At 44.7% G+C, this 19,215-nt stretch overlaps 1 protein-coding gene across 2 annotated transcripts; it reads right to left on the reverse strand.

Annotated features, from left to right (window-relative positions):
• Window positions 1–5,615: 5,615 nt before the first annotated feature.
• Window positions 5,616–12,560, reverse strand: wu:fa25f02 (uncharacterized protein C11orf24 homolog). 2 transcript variants are annotated; one of them, XM_067234863.1, is made up of 4 exons: window positions 12,365–12,560; window positions 11,041–11,330; window positions 8,314–8,439; window positions 5,616–8,218 (listed from the first exon to the last, which is right to left on the reverse strand). In XM_067234863.1, exons 2-4 carry the CDS (start codon window positions 11,216–11,218, stop codon window positions 6,909–6,911), a joined length of 1,614 nt encoding a protein of 537 aa, XP_067090964.1. In that variant the 5' UTR covers window positions 11,219–11,330; window positions 12,365–12,560; the 3' UTR covers window positions 5,616–6,908. The 2 variants fall into 2 exon arrangements, with proteins under 2 accessions (XP_067090964.1, XP_067090965.1); XM_067234864.1 differs by lacking the exon at window positions 12,365–12,560 and having other exon boundaries at window positions 11,041–11,493.
• Window positions 12,561–19,215: the final 6,655 nt, after the last annotated feature.

Below are 19,215 nucleotides of genomic sequence, written 5' to 3' on the forward strand. Positions count from 1 at the left end.
ATAATCTTGTCTGCCAGGCTCGAGGGCGCATTGGTTAACTTGGGAATGTGTTTTTCACTTTTCTGGGCGACGAACAATAATGCGAATGAGTTTTGCAAATATATTTAGCAAAATATTTTTTTCGGAATCCATCCAAATTGCAGCACAAAGGAGTTCGCTAAAATATTGGTGTGGACAATTTTGTCTATTAAAATATTGGTGGGGGCTTTAGCCTTTTCTCTCCCCACATCCATCAGTATCTCTGATGGATGTGGGGAGATGATTCCACGATTGGGGGGCCAGACAGGAGAAGAGCTTGGGTTGGGAGCGGGCACTCTGGAGAGGTGGGGCCACAAGATGGTTGTCAGAAGAAGACCATAGGTGGCGGGTGGGGGTGTAAGGCTGGACGAGAGACTTGATGTAGTCAGGTGCAGTCCCGTTCACCGCTCGGAAGGTCAGTACTAGGGTCTTGAATCTGATGCGGGCTGTGATGGGTAGCCAGTGGAGGGAGATGAAGAGCGGGGTGACATTGGAGCGTCTGGATAGGTTGAAGATCAGGCGTGCTGCTGCGTTCTGAATCCTCTGCAGAGGGCAGGTTGCGCATGCTGGGAGACCGGCGAGCAGGGAGTTGCAGTCGTCGGACTAGCAGCTGGGTGGAATTCTCAGACAGGTATCTCCTGATCTTCCGGATGTTGTAGAGGATGAATCTACACGACCAGGAGACCGCAGCAATGTGGGCCGTGAGGGTGAGCTTGTCATCATCCATGGTAACTCCGAGATTCCTGGCAGAGGATGAAGGGGTCAACGTCGCAGATCACAGGGTGATTGAGAGATCGTGGGAGATGGAGGGTTTGGCCGGGATGATGAGAAGTTCAGTTTTGGCAAGGTTCAGCTGGAGGTGGTTCTTGGTCATCCAGGCGGAGATGTCTGCGAGGCAGGCCTCGATTCTAGTTAAGATCACCGGCTCAGTCAGGTTGAACGACAGGTACAGCTGTGTGTCGTCAGCGTAGCAGTGGTAGGAGAAGCCATGGGAAGGGATGATCGGTCCAAGTGAGGTGGTATACGGGGAAAAGAAGAGGGGTCCAAAGACAGAGCCCTGTGGGACACCAATGGAGAGATGGCGGGGTCCCATTACCTCCCCAGGAGACTTGGTAGGATCTTCCGACAGGTAGGATGAGATCCACTGAAGTGCAGTGCCAGTGATGCCCATCTCAAAAAGTCTAGCTAGCAGGATCTGGTGGTTGACCGTGTCAAATGTTGCAGATAGGTCCAACAGAATGATGACGGATGACCTTGAAGAAACTCTGGCAGACTGGAGGGCAGTAGTGACTGACAGGAGGTCAGTTTCTAGATAGATGACTAGATACAGCAGGTTCAATTGTTTTTTAAAAGAAGGGTAGCAGTGATACTGGCCTGGAGGACGGCAGGGTTAAGGGAGGGTTTTTTGAGTAGAGGGGTAACCTGGGCCTGTTTGAAGGCAGAGGGGAAGGTGCCAGAAGTAAGAGAAGAGTTAAGGACATGGAGAAGAAAAGTTATGATGGAGGGAGAGATGGATTGAAAGAGAGGAGAAGGGACTGGATCAAGAGGACAAGACGTGGGGCGATGAGAGAGGATGAGGTCAGAGATCTCAAAGGAGAGAAAGAGTTTAGTCATTTAGTTGGGTCAGTCATAGAGGGTGAGTGAGTAGGATAGGTGGGTTCAGGGAACTGACTGCTAATCTCAGCGACTTTCTTCTCAAAGAAAGTCCCTACAGGGAATGTCCCTGTACTTACTGTAAGTCGCTCTGGATAAGAGCGTCTGCTAAATGACTAAATGTAAATGTAATGTAAATGTAAAGAAGGAGAAGTCGTCTGCTGGCAGGGGAGGTGGGTTAAGAAAGGTGGAGAAGGTAGAGAAAAGTTTGTGAGGGTTTGAGGCAGAGTTAATTTTGTTCAGGAAGTAGTGGGGTTTAGCACCAGTTATGTGAGCAGAAACGGATTTAAGGAGGAAGTAATACTTATCGAGGTCCATCTTGGACTTGCGCCATGTACTCTCAGCTGTGCGAAGGGTGGATCGTTCTTCACGAAGAACAACCGAGAGCCATGGGCAGGAGGGAGAAGATCGTGCAGGCCTGGTTGACAGGGGACAGAGAGTGTCAAGTGACGCAGTTACAGTTTTTCTCAATTGTTTACACACAAATACTGGTACTTGAGACACAATGACCACAACATGTAACTCATGCACCAACCCCATGATACAAATCTTCTAAACTACAAGCACAATTCCTGCTTTAAACTCAAATTGCAGTTCTAAAACACACTTTTTTCAAAACACTACACACAATTTCATGAAGAAAATCTTTTGTTTTCACAAGGAACACACTGCCATTCAAATACGCACACTGACTGGACATGGACAAACACCTGTCACACAGTTTTACAATTAGCAATCAGAGCTTTAGCATAAAAGGGCAACAGATGACCTCTTCTGTTTTTAAGCAATGGATGCCAACATTGGAAACAGAGGCAGAGGAGTGAGAGTAAGAGGAGGAGGACGGGGAGGACGAGGATGAGGAAGGCCAAGGACCATAATCTCTGATGAGATCCGAGGCGCTTTGGTTGACCATGTGGTCAACCATGGTCTAACAATGAGGGAGGCTGGGCAAAGAGTACAGCCAAATTTGAGCAGGTACACTGTAGCATCCATCATCCGGACTTTCCGAAATGAGAATAGGTAAAAAATCTACTCTCACTACAAAATTGCAGTAGGACTACTGCATATCAATACAGTACTCAATGAGTACAGTAGTAAAGTATTGCCTGTGGACTGTTCTGTAGGACTGTAAAAATAAAGTATGTTTCAAGTATTTGGAAAATGTATTCCTACACAGTATTTACAGTATTTTACTATTTGTTTGGCAGAACTGAAAGATTACCAACACAAGGTGGTCGGGAACGTCTTCTGTCTCCTGAACAGGAAACTGCAATCATGAACATGGTCCTAGAAAATAACGCCATAACATTACGGCAAATACAAAGAAAAATAATAATAATGTAACTGACCGCCCGGTCCCAACACAAGCTCTTCTCCTGTCTGGCCCCCCAGTGGTGGAATCAAGTCCCCACCTCCATCAGAGACACTGACTGTCTCTCCACCTTCAAGAAAAGGCTCAAGACGCACTTGTTCCGGGAGTACAACGGTACTTAGGAACGGTTCGCCTCGACCCGATGTTAGTTTCCTCAAGGATCACAATGACTCTTGCTTAGAGACTTGTTGCTCTTGTGGTTAGTGGTAACTGATTTAAATTTTTGGTTCTCGTTGTGATATATTGTTTTATTACTGTTGCTTGCTTTTTTCCACAGGTACACTTGCACTTATAGCTGTTCATGTTGTTTGGTTGTGACTTGTTTAACTACATGCTCTTATGGTTCTTCCCTTTGGCACTTACTTTGGTTGTTCACAATGTGTGCTTCATGTTTTGGCTACTCGCGATGTTTTTTGGCTATCTTGTTGTTATGATCAGTGACCTATGCACTTTGTAAAGCTCTCTCTTGGAAGTCGCTTTGGATAAAAGCGTCTGCTAAATGAATAAATGTAAATGTAACTGTATACACTATACTGTAAATTACTCTGTTGTTTTGTATGTAGACCACTGTATGTGCAACTTTGTGTTGGTTGGGATGTACACTGTGTACATTTACATTTACATTTATTCATTTAGCAGACGCTTTTATCCAAAGCGACTTCCAAGAGAGAGCTTTACAAAGTGCATAGGTCACTGATCATAACAACAAGATAGCCAAAAAACATCGCGAGTAGCCAAAACATGAAGCACACATTGTGAACAACCAAGTAAGTGCCAAAGGGAAGAACCATAAGAGCATGTAGTTAAACAAGTCACAACCAAACAACATGAACAGCTATAAGTGCAAGTGTACCTGTGGGAAAAAGCAAGCAACAGTAATAAACAATATATCACAGCGAGAACCAAAAATTTTAATCAGTTACCACTAACCACAAGAGCAACAAGTCTCTAAGCAAGAGTCATTGTGATCCTTGAGGAAACTAACATCGGGTCAAGCGAACCGTTCCTAAGTACCGTTGTACTCCCGGAACAAGTGCGTCTTGAGCCTTTTCTTGAAGGTGGAGAGACAGTCAGTGTCTCTGATGGAGGACATGTATAGTGTACATAGTTTTTCTGGGAAAAATCCGTAAAATATATTTGTTACCGTGTATTTCTGTGTTCTGAGTAAAAAAACAATATTATCAAATATTTTACAACACACTTATGTATGTACTGTCTGTAGTAAGTGTAACACTGAACAAAAAAAGGCCTAAGCCTTCATATGATGAATGAAGAAGAAGTGTTTTCCATTCATCATAGTGTTTTACATTGAACACATCAGTGTTCAAATGGTTCTTATAAATGTCTATTCATATGATGGTTTGTGTTTGTCATTTGAAAACAAAATACCATTTTGAGATTAAATAACATTGTTTTGAATGTTAAGTTTAATTTAGCAGGAGAAGTTAGGGGTTTTGCCCATTGTGTGTGTGTTTTTTTTAATTTGTGTGTAGAGTTCACATTCAGAAAATGTGTGTAACCAATCGAGAAAAACTGTAATGTGGATATCAGGGTGTTGGTGGCAGTGTCGGTGGGGTCCTTCATCCTTCACTTGAGTGAAGGATGTGTGTACTTTTGCCATTTCTGGCTATTCTACATCATACTACACCATAGTCAACACATTTATTTATATTCTATAGCATACCCTATTGACAGAATATATGAATAATGTATTCAATACTGAAATCTATTTAACAAATACATTAATAATATATTCAATACTAGACCCCGTTTCACTTAGCTATTGTTCACTAACTCAGTGGATCTGAGTTTTATTGACTGAACTCAGCTAAAGGATTCCATTCTGTTGGAAGTGTTGGCAAGTGAATGTGAGTCGTTTGATTGTATTAGGCCACACCAGCAGCAGCTGGGTTTAACCCTTGGAGTGTGTAGGCCTTAACTAATGAGTATGAATGCTAACCACATTTAGTGGCATTTTGTAACAGCTTGAAAAATAAAAAATAAATACCACAAAAAATGAGGGCTCAGTAGGAGTAGACCCTGGATTCTGGTAGTGTTCCTCAACATGAGCACAGCTCTCCTGGGTGAGGGTTGAGGCAGTGTCGGACCACCAACACACACCTCATTATAGTTATTTTAATCTTCTGCCAATTAATCATTCATTACTTTTCCCAAACACACACGCTGGCTGCGGTATTCATGTTTCCCAGGAAACAATTAGAGGTCTACAGATGTGGTTTTGTTTACCACCTTGATTATAGCCGGTCTGGCAGATGTGCAGCACTAATAAACATTTCTGGGAAACAACTTTATATTTGAGGGTTCTTAAGGCCCTTTGTGGAGCTGTAGGTGTTGTGGTCAACTTGAACTGTCAACATGACACAGATCACTCACACTGCTCATAGCATCCATCTGATACACATAACTAATACTTGACTTTAATAAAGTATACTTTACTATATTATACAATACTACTGCTATGATGCTCCATATATTATACTATATTTAAAGATCTTCCCCAGATTGTTGACACTTGTCGAAATACTTGGCAAAAAAGTTTAGAAGTAACATCCTTCTTTCACCACCTTTATTTCTCAATTTGTTACTGCAAATAACATCCTTCTTCACAAGTGCATTAGTAAGGACTTCAGTTGGCACATGTCACATTCAGCAGACCTGCACGCCCGGCCTTGACAGAGCTGCCTTCAAGGTGTCTCCTTTGGTCTCTGAGCTCTCTATCCTCGATGTCGTGGAATGGAGTTCATTCATAATGGCTAAACAATTCCCTTGGCTCAACTGCGTTAATGTGCTTTAGTGCTACAGTGATAGTTTTGGCATCCAGAATAAATGAATCTGGTCAAGGAAAAAAGACAACATGGATTCCCTTCACCATCACAGACTAGCTGCTCATTACGACTACGGTCTACACTGGACTGTAAGAACCATACGGGTGGACACAAGCCGAATGTAAACAAAGAAAATGATTAGGCTACACCTTTTCAACCCAATTTACAAAGCAACCCAAAGTGACATGAGGAGAGGAAATGAACTGATTACAACAGTCTTTGGCCATTCTCCTATGGGGCAGCCATGTGGAAGTATCAACTGCATAGAAATCTAAGACCAGATAACATTCATTCCCTCTGGAATGTATCTGGAAAAACCATTCTGAGAAACTTAAAGAAAAACCTTCCTCAAAATCTATAACATTTTGAGATCATACATAAAACATATAGTAGGTGGGTGGGTACAAAGTTAATGTGCTTTCTGCAACCCACAAACTGTGTAACGTGTGAGCAAACACCACTATAAACGTTCATGGTTGTTACAGTCAGAACTATCCAAGTTATACCCAGCAAATACTCATTGTTATGCACTATTAAAATATTTAATTTCAATTTGTTGTTTAAAGTGAAAGCCCCTTTAAGACACATGCAGGGTTAGCAGTTAGCAGTATGAACACACTGCTGAATGGTTGGAAACATACCCACAAACACAGAAACCCCCTCAGGCCTGGAGGTACAGAACTCAACCTGTAGAAGATTGTATGGTCTGAATAAGGCTCACAGCTGGGGACAGCTTACACAGTGTGTGCCTCGTAAGTCAATCTCTGTGTGCATTTGGTGGGAAGAACCTTAAGACAGAAAAGTCTCAAATAGAGACTGGCGCAACTCTGACAATCAAAACAGTTTTAACTGTTAACTTTATGAACCATGTCCCCTCAACCATCCCTGGGGGGGGTAGAATGATACTCTGACAACATGTGAAACAACAGAACCATGTGCTTTTAGAAAATACTAAATCAAAAAAAGTTCAATAACTGAAAGCATATGAAAGTTGGCAAAAGTAAACACAGTCTGGCCCATCACACCCCTGAGTCTGAGTACATGCCATTGATCAGATAGTCCACCTGTGTGTAGTCCTTCCTGCGGTAACTCTCATAGGCCTGAGTCACAAACATGACAACCGTAACCAGGAAGAAGAGGAGGCCAAACAGCAGGACAGCCAATAGGGAGCTGGTGTCCACCAGCTGTTTGGTCAGAGGGCTTCCGGCCACGTCCATGATGCCCCCCCTCTTCCCCTCCACGTCAGCGATCTTGGATCCAGCCGCAGTGGAGGAGGATGGAAGGTTTGAGGTCGCTCCAGGGCCAGGGGGGTCAGAGGTCGATGGCTTGTGTTCCGTTTCTAGAGGCCCAGAGGCAGCGGATGTTGTTGTTAATGATGATGTTGTTGTTGTCGATGTTGTTGTTGATGATGTTGTTGTTGTTGTTGATGAAGTTATTGGTGATGTTGGCATTGTTGCTATAGTAGGTTGTTGAATTGCAGTAGTCGTGGTGGTTGTTGGCACAGTCGCTGATAATGCTGTAGTTGTTGTTGATCCTGATGTTATCACTGGTGTGGTCGCCCTGCTGGCGCTGGTCATGGTCGTCTCCTCAGGGCTCCAGCTCGTTGGCTCGTGTGACATGTGCAATGCTGGGGCTTGGGTGGAGATGTTACCATCCTGGTGTGGGTTCTCAACATTTCCACCCTGGTCTGACACATTTCCACCCTGGTGTGGGTTCTCAACATTTCCACCCTGGTCTGACACATTTCCACCCTGGTGTGGGACCTTAACATCTCCACCCTGGTCTGACACATTTCCACCCTGGTGTGGGACCTTAACATCTCCACCCTGGTCTGACACATTTCCACCCTGGTGTGGGACCTTAACATCTCCACCCTGGTCTGACACATTTCCACCCTGGTGTGGGACCTTAACATCTCCACCCTGGTCTGACACATTTCCATCCTGGTGTGGGACCTTAACATCTCCACCCTGGTCTGACACATCTCCACCCTGGTCTGACACATCTCCACCCTGGTCTGACACATCTCCACCCTGGTCTGACACATCTCCACCCTGGTCTGACACATCTCCACCCTGGTCTGACACATCTCCACCCTGGTGTGGGTTCTCAGGCGGCGTATGCAGCAGTGACAGAGTTGAAGTGTTGTTGAGGAGAGAGTCCCCTGCGGACAGCCCTCCACTGCTGCCCCTCACAGGAGAGGAGTTGAGGGAGGGAGGGGGGGAGGGAGGGGCCCTTCCTCCACTGCTCGGACTGTCGGCTGCGCTGTCGGCATCCTGGAGCGTTCCGGGTGAGTTGCCGTCAGACTGGAGGACACCACTGTCAAGCTCTGACAAACAACAGATGAAAGAGTAACTATCCAGTCCACAACAAGTAACATGCACTGCTTACCAAATTGTTTATCTTGTTCACTATGACAGCTACCTTCTCCAGGAAATAGTTCCTCCACAGAGACATCTGGGCAGTCTGACACATTAAAGCATTTCAACAGAAAGCATGTGGATCTCTCCTTCCAGAAGATATAGCGATTGCATGTTTGATTGAGCTTGCCTGGGGTATAAACAGAGATGAACAACAGTCATATTTTGCTTTCACGTCCAAATGTTGTATCACTTTAGTACACCAATACAAGCACCAAACAACTCACACAGCCAACACTTCCTGAGTGTTGAGTAAGGCTACAGTTTGAGAAAAGCATTTGCCATATGCATTCCTAATTCTTATGGAACAGAGGGGGGTTTTGGGGGGGGGGTCTGGGAGTGAGGGGGGGGGGGGGTCTGGGAGTGAGGGGGGCCTTGGAGTGAGGGGGGGGGGGTCTGGGAGTGAGGGGGAGTCACTTTATTGAAGTGGCTCAAAACACACACAGGTCTCCAGGCTGGAATGCTGCATGATTATGTATTTATAGTCCTCCACCATACCACACATTACTATGTTACTGCTCTCTGCCCTGTCTCTCTGCCCTGTCTCTCAGCCCTACTGCTCTCTGCCCTACTGCTCTCTGCCCTACTGCTCTCTGCCCTACTGCTCTCTGCCCTACTGCTCACTGCCCTACTGCTCTCTGCCCTACTGCTCTCTGCCCTACTGCTCTCAGCCCTACTGCTCACTGCCCTACTGCTCTCTACCCTACTGCCCTGTCTCTCGGCCCTACTGCCCTGTCTCTCTGCCCTGTCTCTCTGCCCTGTCTCTCTGCCCTACTGCTCTAACCTACTGCTCTAACCTACTGCTCTACTGCTCTCAGCCCTACTGCTCTCAGCCCTACTGCTCTCAGCCCTACTGCTCTCAGCCCTACTGCTCTCAGCCCTACTGCTCTCAGCCCTACTGCTCTCAGCCCTACTGCTCTCTGCCCTACTGCTCTCTGCCCTACTGCTCTCTGCCCTACTGCTCTCTGCCCTACTGCTCTCAGCCCTACTGCTCTCTGCCCTACTGCTCTCTGCCCTACTGCTCTCTGCCCTGTCTCTCTGCCCTACTGCAAACTACAAGCTGCAGGACCGCAGCGGCCCAGAGCTGGTGCCTGCCTGAGTGTGAGGGCTTGTGAAGGGGGCAGGAGAGGAGGGCTGGGCCTCCTCACTAACATAGAGTAAAAACACTTCCTGGAGGGCATGTATTCTGCCTGCTCGCCCTGCACTGTCTGACGCTGTGTGTGTGTGTGTGTTGGTGAAGAAATTCAGCGTGTGAGGAAAGTGTGCAGCGTGGGAGGTGTAGAGAGATTTAAAGAGATAAGCGTGTCATGACAGAGCCTGGAGGGCGGGGCTCTCTGGAGGCAGCCCAGTGCAGCAGCCTGTAAACAACACAGGCCTCGGCACCGCTTTCATCTTAAATCTGGAACACATGGCTGCTTTGAAATGATACGTCCTTCAAGTAGAAAGATGTGATTTTGGGGAAATAGGGAAAAAATAAATAAACATATGGCTTTACTTTAAAATAAAAATGATATTGTACAGACTACTCCCATGTTAGTCATTTGTACAGAGTTTCCCCATGAGGTGAGTGTGTGGAGGTGTGTGTGGAGGGTGTATGTGTGTGGAGGTGTGAGGGTGGAGGTGTGAGTGTGTGTGGAGGCGTGAGTGTGTGTGAGTGGAAGTTTGTGGGTAGAGGTGTGAGTGTGTTTGTGTGGAGGTGTGAGTGGGTGGTGTGAGTGTGGAGGTGTGAGTGTGGAGGTGTGTTAGTGGAGGTGTGAGGGTGGAGGTGTGATTGTGGAGGTGTGAGGGTGGAGGTGTGAGGGTGGAGGTGTGTGTGAGGGTGTGATTGTGGAGGTGTGATTGTGGAAGTGTGAGGGTGGAAGTGTGAGGGTGGAGGTGTGTGTGAGGGTGGAGGTGTGATTGTGGAGGTGTGAGGGTGGAGGTGTGTGTGAGGGTGGAGGTGTGAGGGTGTAAGTGTGAGGGTGGAGGTGTGTGTGTGTGTGGAGGGTGTGTGTGTGGAGGTGTGAGGGTGGAGGTGTGAGGGTGTAAGTGTGAGGGTGGAGGTGTGTGTGTGTGTGTGGAGGTGTGAGTGTGGAGGTGTGATTGTGGAGGTGTGTGTGTGGAGGTGTGAGTGTGGAGGTGTGATTGTGGAGGTGTGTGGAGGTGTGAGGGTGGAGGTGTGTGTGTGTGTGGAGGTGTGAGGGCGGAGGTGTGAGGGTGGATGTGTAAGTGTGGAGGGTGTGTGTGTGGAGGTGTGAGGGTGGAGGTGTGAGGATGGAGGTGTGAGGATGGAGGTGTGTGTGTGTGTGTGGAGGTGTGAGGGTGGGTGGAGGTGTGTGTGAGGGTGGAGGTGTGAGGGTGGAGGTGTGAGGGTAGAGGTGTGTGTGTGTGGAGGTGTGAGGGTGGAGGTGTGAGGGTGGAGGTGTGTGTGTGTGTGTGGAGGGGTGGGTGGGTGGAGGTGTGAGTGTGTGTTAGTGGAGGTTTGTGGGTAGAGGTGTGAGTGTGCGTGGGTGGTGTGTGAGTGTGGAGGTGTGAGTGTGGAGGTGTGATTGTGGAGGTGTGAGGGTGGAGGTGAGGGTGGAGGTATCCCAAGCGAGTGCAGAGGTCACAAACATAAAAACATAGAAAATAGAAAACCCTCAACTACACCCAAACAGAGGATGTAGAACTCACAGGGCGGTCTGGGTGAAACCATCCAAACACATTCAGAATGTGTAGATCTGATTCTCTATCTCAATACGGCCAAACGTACATAGCTGTTGGCAGTGTCCCTGGTCCGTGGTGATGTTTTGTTCCAGTAAGGTGGTGTTGTGGTCCAGTAAGGTGGTGTGGTGGTCCAGTAAGGTGGGGCTGCTGCTGTGGGAGGCCAGAGTCCCACAGGGCAGCATCAGCAGCAGCAAAGCCTGGGGCAGGAGAGTTGACAGGGTCATGCTGAGGGAGGGATCACACACTGGGACACTGGGGAAGAAGAGGAGGACAGGAAGCTGAGTCTCGATGAAGGCTGGGGAGGAGGGCAGGGTGTCCAAATCACATCTGTGACATCTGCAGAGCAGGAAACCCAATTAGAAACACAGCTAGTAAATGTCATGACAACTTCCTGAAACAAGACATCATCTGGTACTCTTAACTTTTCATTTCATTTCTACAAACAAGTCCACTATGATATAAATACATGCTATATAACTTTTACCATTTCCCAGGTTAAAGGTATGTTCCTTATCGTGAAGCAGCTGGTCGTTACAGCCGTTTAAGGGTAAAATCTGACTCAATAGCACCATCTCGTGTACACAAACTGCAAAGCAGTGTCGCTTGCATTAAGCAGCAGTAGTTCCTGGTGGATATAAAATAATTCCGCCGCTCTGTTATTATGCTCTAGGTATTCTTATGTAAAAGCATACAGATTAAGCCAGTTGACCTCACAACTATCTTATGTCAGATCGGTCTCAGTCTGGCTCTTTTTTCCAATATCATGATAGAATAAACCGTCAACCAGGATAGGTAATAGCTACTGGCTAACCTATCTTCTCACCAGAACAACGTAAGTGTCAACTATCTCAACTAAGACACAACTTTCCTGGTTCTGCCCTGAATGTAAACACTAAGCATCACACCATTGGGCAATAGTTGTCAGATAACGTGGCTAACGTGGAGTTTAGGTTCAGGTTACAGACACAGTTTATACTCGTGCTTGTTTATCGCACACAACTTTTAATGATTATCAATTAGTGAAATTACTTGTGCAATACCAACGCACCGATGATATCATGGTTCACCAGCCAAATGCTCGCATCAGACTTCTTATACTCAGTTATGCATGATGCCTGATCAAGAGGCATTAACACTGCTTTTTCTTGCCTACAGTGTGAACGGCATATTACTAGTTATGCTCTGTATATTGTCATGATCCATAACAGCGGGTCACAATCGAATTGTGAGGATTGGGCTAGCTCGACCTCTTCATTGAACCACATAGAGCAGCTTGCTAACCTTACACTCGTCACTAGCTAGGAGGCTATCTAAACGGTATCTGACCTATCTTGCAAGCAGAACCTGTGATTTCCAAAGAGTTGACTTACCGTTAAACGCTGACACCACCTTCAACTAGCTAATAAGGCAGACAGCAATGAGAACTTGAACCGGAAGCTGCTACTCTGGATAATGTTACAGCTGATACGGTAGCAGCCAACCTGCAGGGATAGGCTAGCAACTTTGTCGTATTCTGGTCCTACCAGCAGTCTGCTGGGGCTATTAGATAGCACAGCCTAGCTGTTGTCCTTTTCGTTTTCCCAGTTTATCAGAATTATGTGAGCTCAACAGGGATTTTTAAATAATTACTCTTCACGAAAGTTCCCTCAAATCTTTTTTTGCCCTGTCTACTCTCGTTAGCTATGATTTTTTTTGTTACAGTAATTTTTCCACAAGGGGGCGCGACGGTATTTAGGGTTAAGGTGGACTAGGCGAGACCAGAGTCAGGCTGTGGGCGAGACTTGGTATTTAAGGTCGACTGGGAAGAGAGAGAGAGAGGAGGGGGGGGGGGGGGGGGGGGGGGGGGGGGGGTTGGGGGGTATTGTATTGTGCACATGCACACACTCACACAAGGTTCTTCATTAGAGTCTGATGTGCTAGAAGCTATCCTTTGTTGTGTCGCTGGTCTTCCCAAGAAAACCACTGAAAGACTACAGCTTATTCAAAACTCTGCAGGTAGAATATTAACCAAGACCAAAAGGAGAGAACACAATAGTCCAGTCCTAGCTACTTTACACTGGCTCCCTGTTACCTTCAGAATTGACTTTAAGGTCCTCACATACAAAGCTCTAAATGGACAAGGACCTAGCTACATTGCTAACTCTCTTACTACACACCAGCTAGAACACTGCGATCATCAGATGCAGGCCTATTAGAGGTCACCAGAAGCAGTCAGAAGAAGATTGGTGATGCTGCCTTTGTCAGCTACACCCCAAAACCATAGGCGGAAATCCCAGGGGGGACAGGGGGGACACGACCCCCCCATCCTGGGAAAAATATGATTTGTCCCCTCCAATAAATCACTTTAAACATAACTATGTAATTTCAATAATATTAATAATACGCAATGAAAGCGCTTTGCTGATTATGGACACAATGGCGTTTTTTTAATGTGCTGTGTTACAGCAGTAATTTTGGTGTCCCCCTCTGGAATTGCTCTTGAGAAAATGTTATATAATTGTCCCCCCCAATGTTGATAGCAGATTTTCGCCACTGCCCAAAACTATGGAACACATTACCTATAAATATTAGGGAAGCAAACATGCTAGACATTTTCAAAAGGCAGCTTAAAACCTATCTTTTTACCAAAGAATTTGACTAATTTTATCTCAGAAGGGTTTTATTACTTGAATTACTTGTATTATTGTTTTTATTGATTTTTGGGATTCCCACAAAGACTGCTGCTTGTGTTTTGTTGAGTTAAATATTTATTTATATTGGGAAACCACAAAGACCGAGATACCGCGAAGACTGCGGATTGTGTGATTACCGCAAAAATTGCTGCCTAAGAAGGGTTTTATTACTTTTATTACTTGTATTATTGTTTTTATTGATTTTATGTAAAGCACCTTGAGCTGCAATTATTGTATGAAATTTGCTATATAAATAATATTATTATTATTATTACTGACATTCTGCAGGGTTTGGGTGAGTATTAAGACTTCACATTAGAACTGAGCTTCATATGATAGCAAGTATCCATTGTTGTACATTCAGTGGCCTGAACGGCCTTCTCTGCTGGCCCTGGGTTAGGGCTAACCCCATACTCCAAAAATATGTAAATAAAATTATTAAAGAATGTTGCGGTTATACTCTATATTTTTTCTTCATTTATTCTTTCCCCCTTAATGTCATTCAATAAATACACTGACATAAATAACAAAAAATATTCTCCGTAGTCTGTTCTCTTCATGTCATATTATATCCACTTGGTTGAGCTGCTGACAGTGTTGTATATTATGGTAGAGTTTTTGTCCAATCATAATTCAGCTAGCTTGTGTTGTCAGGTTCTATGAAATCTGCCTGAGCCCTTCAGTATCAATAGTATCAACGCCTTTAGGCCTATATAATTATTTATTTGTTGTTCTTTGAAGTAGTGAATTATTGTAAATACTATTAAAATCATTCATGATTTTAATAGTATTCAAATAGTATTCAAAGAAGTAGTGCATAATCATTATTGCATAATCATTATTGCATAATCATTATTGCATAATCATTATTGCATAATCATTATTGCATAATCATTATTGCATAATCATTATTGCATAATCATTTCATTTCTATAGGCTATATTAATCTATTAAGAATAGAGTCGGCTGTTCAGATATGCGAGCCAGCTCCAGACGTTCACCTACAAAAAGAGCCGCTTCATTCGCGAACGACCCATCATTATTAGCGAGAGACTCAGATCAATTAGGATCATCTGCAATTTATAATGTAAATAACGTGGTGCAGTAAGCTGCGCCAACATGTTCAATTGTTTTGCTTTGATTTTCAATTAATAATTTGCTTCGTTATTGTTTTGATGATGACTTATATGAAATGGCGACAATGCACAGTTAATTGGACAAACTTGTTAAAGTTCACATAGCGTACTTTTGGGGGACTTTGGTGGACAAACTTTGTTGACTCATCTCTTAAAATCTCCTTTTATTTTTGATTGTTGACAGTATCCGTGATCTTAGTTTGTGAATGCGAGCTTATTGATTTTAAATGCTCCGGAAATTAAGTGTTGCTCGACTAGCCTATATTAAGGTGTAATGTGTAAGAGTGATTCTGTATGGATTCTCGAGCCGTGGTGTCATATTGATGGTATTTACATTTAGTCATTTAGCAGATGCTCTTATCCAGAGCGACTTACAGTAAGTACAGGGACATTCCCCCGAGGCAAGTAGGGTGAAGTGTCTTGCCCAAGGACACAGCGTCAGTTGGCATGACCGGGAATCAAACTGGCAAGCTTTGGATTACCAGCCCAATTCCCTCACCGCTCAGCCACCTGACTCCCATTATGAGGTGTATTAATTTAGGCGGTATAGCTAGCCGCGCGGTATAGCGATATATGCAACAGTAGTTACATAGGAAGTACTGTTGAAATGTCCTTGTCACACATGATGGTTGAGCAGAACATTAAGCTGTTATACAAGGGAACCTTGGTATTATGGGGGTGGTTTTACTTTCCATGGGTCAGTAGAAGTTAACATTGATCAACCGTCAGCTGTCCCTCTACAACATCCGCTCAGCGTAGCGTAGCGTAGCGTAGCGTAGCGCAGCGTAGCTAACCCTAACACATGGACAAAGAAAGCTCACTGCTGGGATGTATTGTATATAGAAACACTTTTAATGACAACAAAGGAAATAATCATATTATCTTGGTGAACATCCACAAAAAATGTATTACAGTTGGAAGAAAACACTTACGGTACATCAGAGGCGTTGTTAGACATAGAACTCTACTCTGCTTAACCCACTATACAACAGTTCAGGGACGCAAGTTTGATATCAGCTTTCAAAGGGACATCAATAGTTAATGCGAGCGCGCACATCTCTTCTGCATTCATTTGAACGCAAATACTGTTTTTTTTATTTTACAAGCGTTGATTGGGATACTGCGTTTATTTTTTCTGAGATTAGCAATCTAAATGAATGCACTGATTAATAAAGTAAATTGTTAAAACTCAAACTTGAGATTTTACTGGGGCACAGCAGATTTATACTGGGGCATGTGCCCCAGTAAAAAGGGTCTAACGACGCCCCTGCGGTACATTAAATATCATCGTAATGATAATAATAATAAGAGTAATAGAATATGAACCACATACACCTCAGAAGATGTGAGATTTTAATTACTTATAAACAAAAGGAACTCAGAAAGGACAATAGAAATAAAAGCACAGTATGGGTAAGAGGGGGAGTGTGGGTAAGAGGGGGAGTGTGGGTAAGAGGGGGAGTGTGGGTAAGAGGGGGAGTGTGGGTAAGAGGGGGAGTATGGGTAAGAGGGGGAGTGTGGGTAAGAGGGGGAGTATGGGTAAGAGGGGGAGTATGGGTAAGAGGGGGAGTGTGGGTAAGAGGGGGAGTGTGGGTAAGAGGGGGAGTATGGGTAAGAGAGGGAGTATGGGTAAGAGGGGGAGTATGGGTAAGAGGGGGAGTGTGGGTAAGAGGGGGAGTGTGGGTAAGAGGGGGAGTATGGGTAAGAGAGGGAGTTCCTCCCCTGGACTACATTGATGGCACAGGGTTCTATATCACCTGAGCAATAGGGACCATGTGTGGCAATATCACAGGATCGAGATACAGGCAGGCAGAACTGAGGAGTGTCTTCCCTCCTGCATCTCTCTACCTCTCTCTCTCACTGCATCTCTCTCTCTCCCTCCCTCTCTCTCTCTCTCTCCCTCTCTCACTGCATCTCTCTCTCCCTCTCACTGCATCTCTCTCCCCCTCTCTCTCACTGCATCTCTCTCCCTCTCTCTCTTTCACTGCATCTCTCTCTCCCTCTCTCTCTCACTGCATCTCTCTCCCTCTTTCTCACTGCATCTCTCCATCTCATTCTCCTCTCTCTCTCTCTCTCTCCATCTCTCTCCCTTCATGTCTCTTTCTACATCTCTCTCACTCCATCGCTTTCTCTGTCTCTTTGTAACACCAATAATAGTTATTGCTTTAAACAGTGCTGTTACTGAGGGAAAGGGTTAAACACTGCTGTTACTGAGGGAAAGGGTTAAACAGTGCTGTTACTGAGAGAAAGGGTCCTCTTGTCTGCAAAATTAATAAATGTAATGTAACACAATAATGGCTGCTGTTGTCAGCAAAGAGTCCTCAACTGATCATAATCTGCATCAGACAGTCCTCAACTGATCATAATCTGCATCAGACAGTCCTCAACTGATCATAATCTGCATCAGACAGTCCTCAACTGATCATAACCTGCAGCAAAGAGTCCTCAACTGATAGGAGGCTGAAAAATCAAGTAGGCGAAAGCCTGTTTACACTAGTAAGAGGAAATATCCTAATACTCAAGAACCGTATAACCCTAACCATTTAACCCTGACCCAGTCAGGAATCTCTCCATGACTAAGAACATTACTGTGCACTCAGGCCTGGACCTCTGGGCCAGGGATACATTATATCACTGAATAAGAGTAAGAATGATACTTCCTGTAGCTAGCAGAACAGCTCATCTATGTATGGTACTAACATATGGTCTTAACAAGTGGTACTAATGTATGCTATTAACATGTGTGCCCTTAAAGATCCTGTAAAGTAAATTCCATGTTTTGCTTCTAAGTACATTATATACGTGTGAAATGAATTCCTGAAAGCATGTGCAAAGCGCTAAAACTTTGTCGCACTGAAATGTGGAGTTAGACCGAAGAACAGTTTCTCTTCCGTTTTCAGATCAGGTTTTAATGGGCGGAGCCAAAAAATGCCCTATCTACGTCATTTCGCCCTATCTACGTCAGATCACTGAATGGCTCCTCCTGCTGTACTGTTATTGTAGCTTACATCAGCTAGCTAGCTTCAGGATGTCTCCCACCACCCGCAACTGCCTCGTCCCTGGATGCAAGAACTCCAGCTGCGCTGCAACGCCATTTAAGTTCCCTGTTGATAATGAAAGGAAAAATAGGTGGATAGATGTTGTGAAGAGCCACACTCATGGAAAGCTTCGGATAAACTCCAACAGCCGCCTCTGCGCCACTGAACATTTCACGGCGGACAGTTTTAACATGGACCAGACACAGACAGGGTTCACCAACACAGGCTTCTCTTGCAGCGCGGAGCCATACCGAGCATCGCCCCCCCGGCCGTTCATCCTCCGGTCGCACCTGGACCATCCACCGCCGCCAGCAGTTCATCACTCAGTTCTGTGTGCTTGTTATAATTATACTAGATAATTTTTCCAGAGGTATCTCTGCTATAATTAGTGCAAACCGCTAACTTGATATTAGGCTACTCGGTGTAGAATGATGGTATTTTGGTGAAATGGTAGCTAATGTGCTAGAAGTAGTTGGAGAGCTCACTGTCTGCTGTCTCTACTGTAAATGTTTACTCCTGTGTTACAGCTCATGGGAATATTTCATTTATATGCATCTGTATGTTTCACTCATTGAACAAATACATTCTAATTCTATACTGTTTTGTTCGGCTTGGCGTAGCGTCCATTATCTGGGTCGTAGGTAGCTTACTTGAGAGAGGCGTGCCTTCCAGCGAGGGGGCCGAGCATCAGCTCCTTCAGGCGACACACCCCCCCAGTCTCGAACAGAGAAGACTGCTAATTTTTTTACGATTTCAAAGCCTAATTTAACATACTTGTCTATGTTTTTTTTCATTCTAATTTGGATGGGTGTTAATAACACATTATTCGGTGGTGTGGTGAACTTGAAACTCGTTTTTAATTCCACTTTACAGGATCTTTAACATGTGGTACTAACACATGGTACTAACGTGTGGTACTAACATGAGGAATACAGGTTATGTCATGGACTCAATGTGATTTAGTCTCCTTTGTGAGAGTGAGTAAAGTGTGTGTTTGTATCCCATTTGTTTTAAAAACAACAAAGCTGCATCTGCTGTTTTAAGAAGGCAGGGGCGGGACTAGTAGACATCTTAAAGGGTGAGAAGGAGAAGTAGGAGGAGCAGGACAAGCCGTATAGGTTTATAAGGTTAGTATAGGTTATTATGTGTATTAGAGGTTTTGTATACTGTATTAAATATTGTATATTATTTGTATATTAGGAGGTGCACTATATTTTAGCTTATTATAGATGTAATCTATGTTCTGTGTACTTATATGTTATGTTATGGCAGGTTGCTTTGTGTTGTCTTGTCCTAAGAATTTCAGTGCCCAATCTGACCCTGTGTTGTTCTGTGCATCTGACAATAAAAGACTTGAACTTTGACAAGGGGAAAA

Source organism: Osmerus mordax, chromosome 4 (assembly GCF_038355195.1).
Source record: "Osmerus mordax isolate fOsmMor3 chromosome 4, fOsmMor3.pri, whole genome shotgun sequence".
Taxonomy (NCBI): Eukaryota; Metazoa; Chordata; class Actinopteri; order Osmeriformes; family Osmeridae; genus Osmerus; species Osmerus mordax.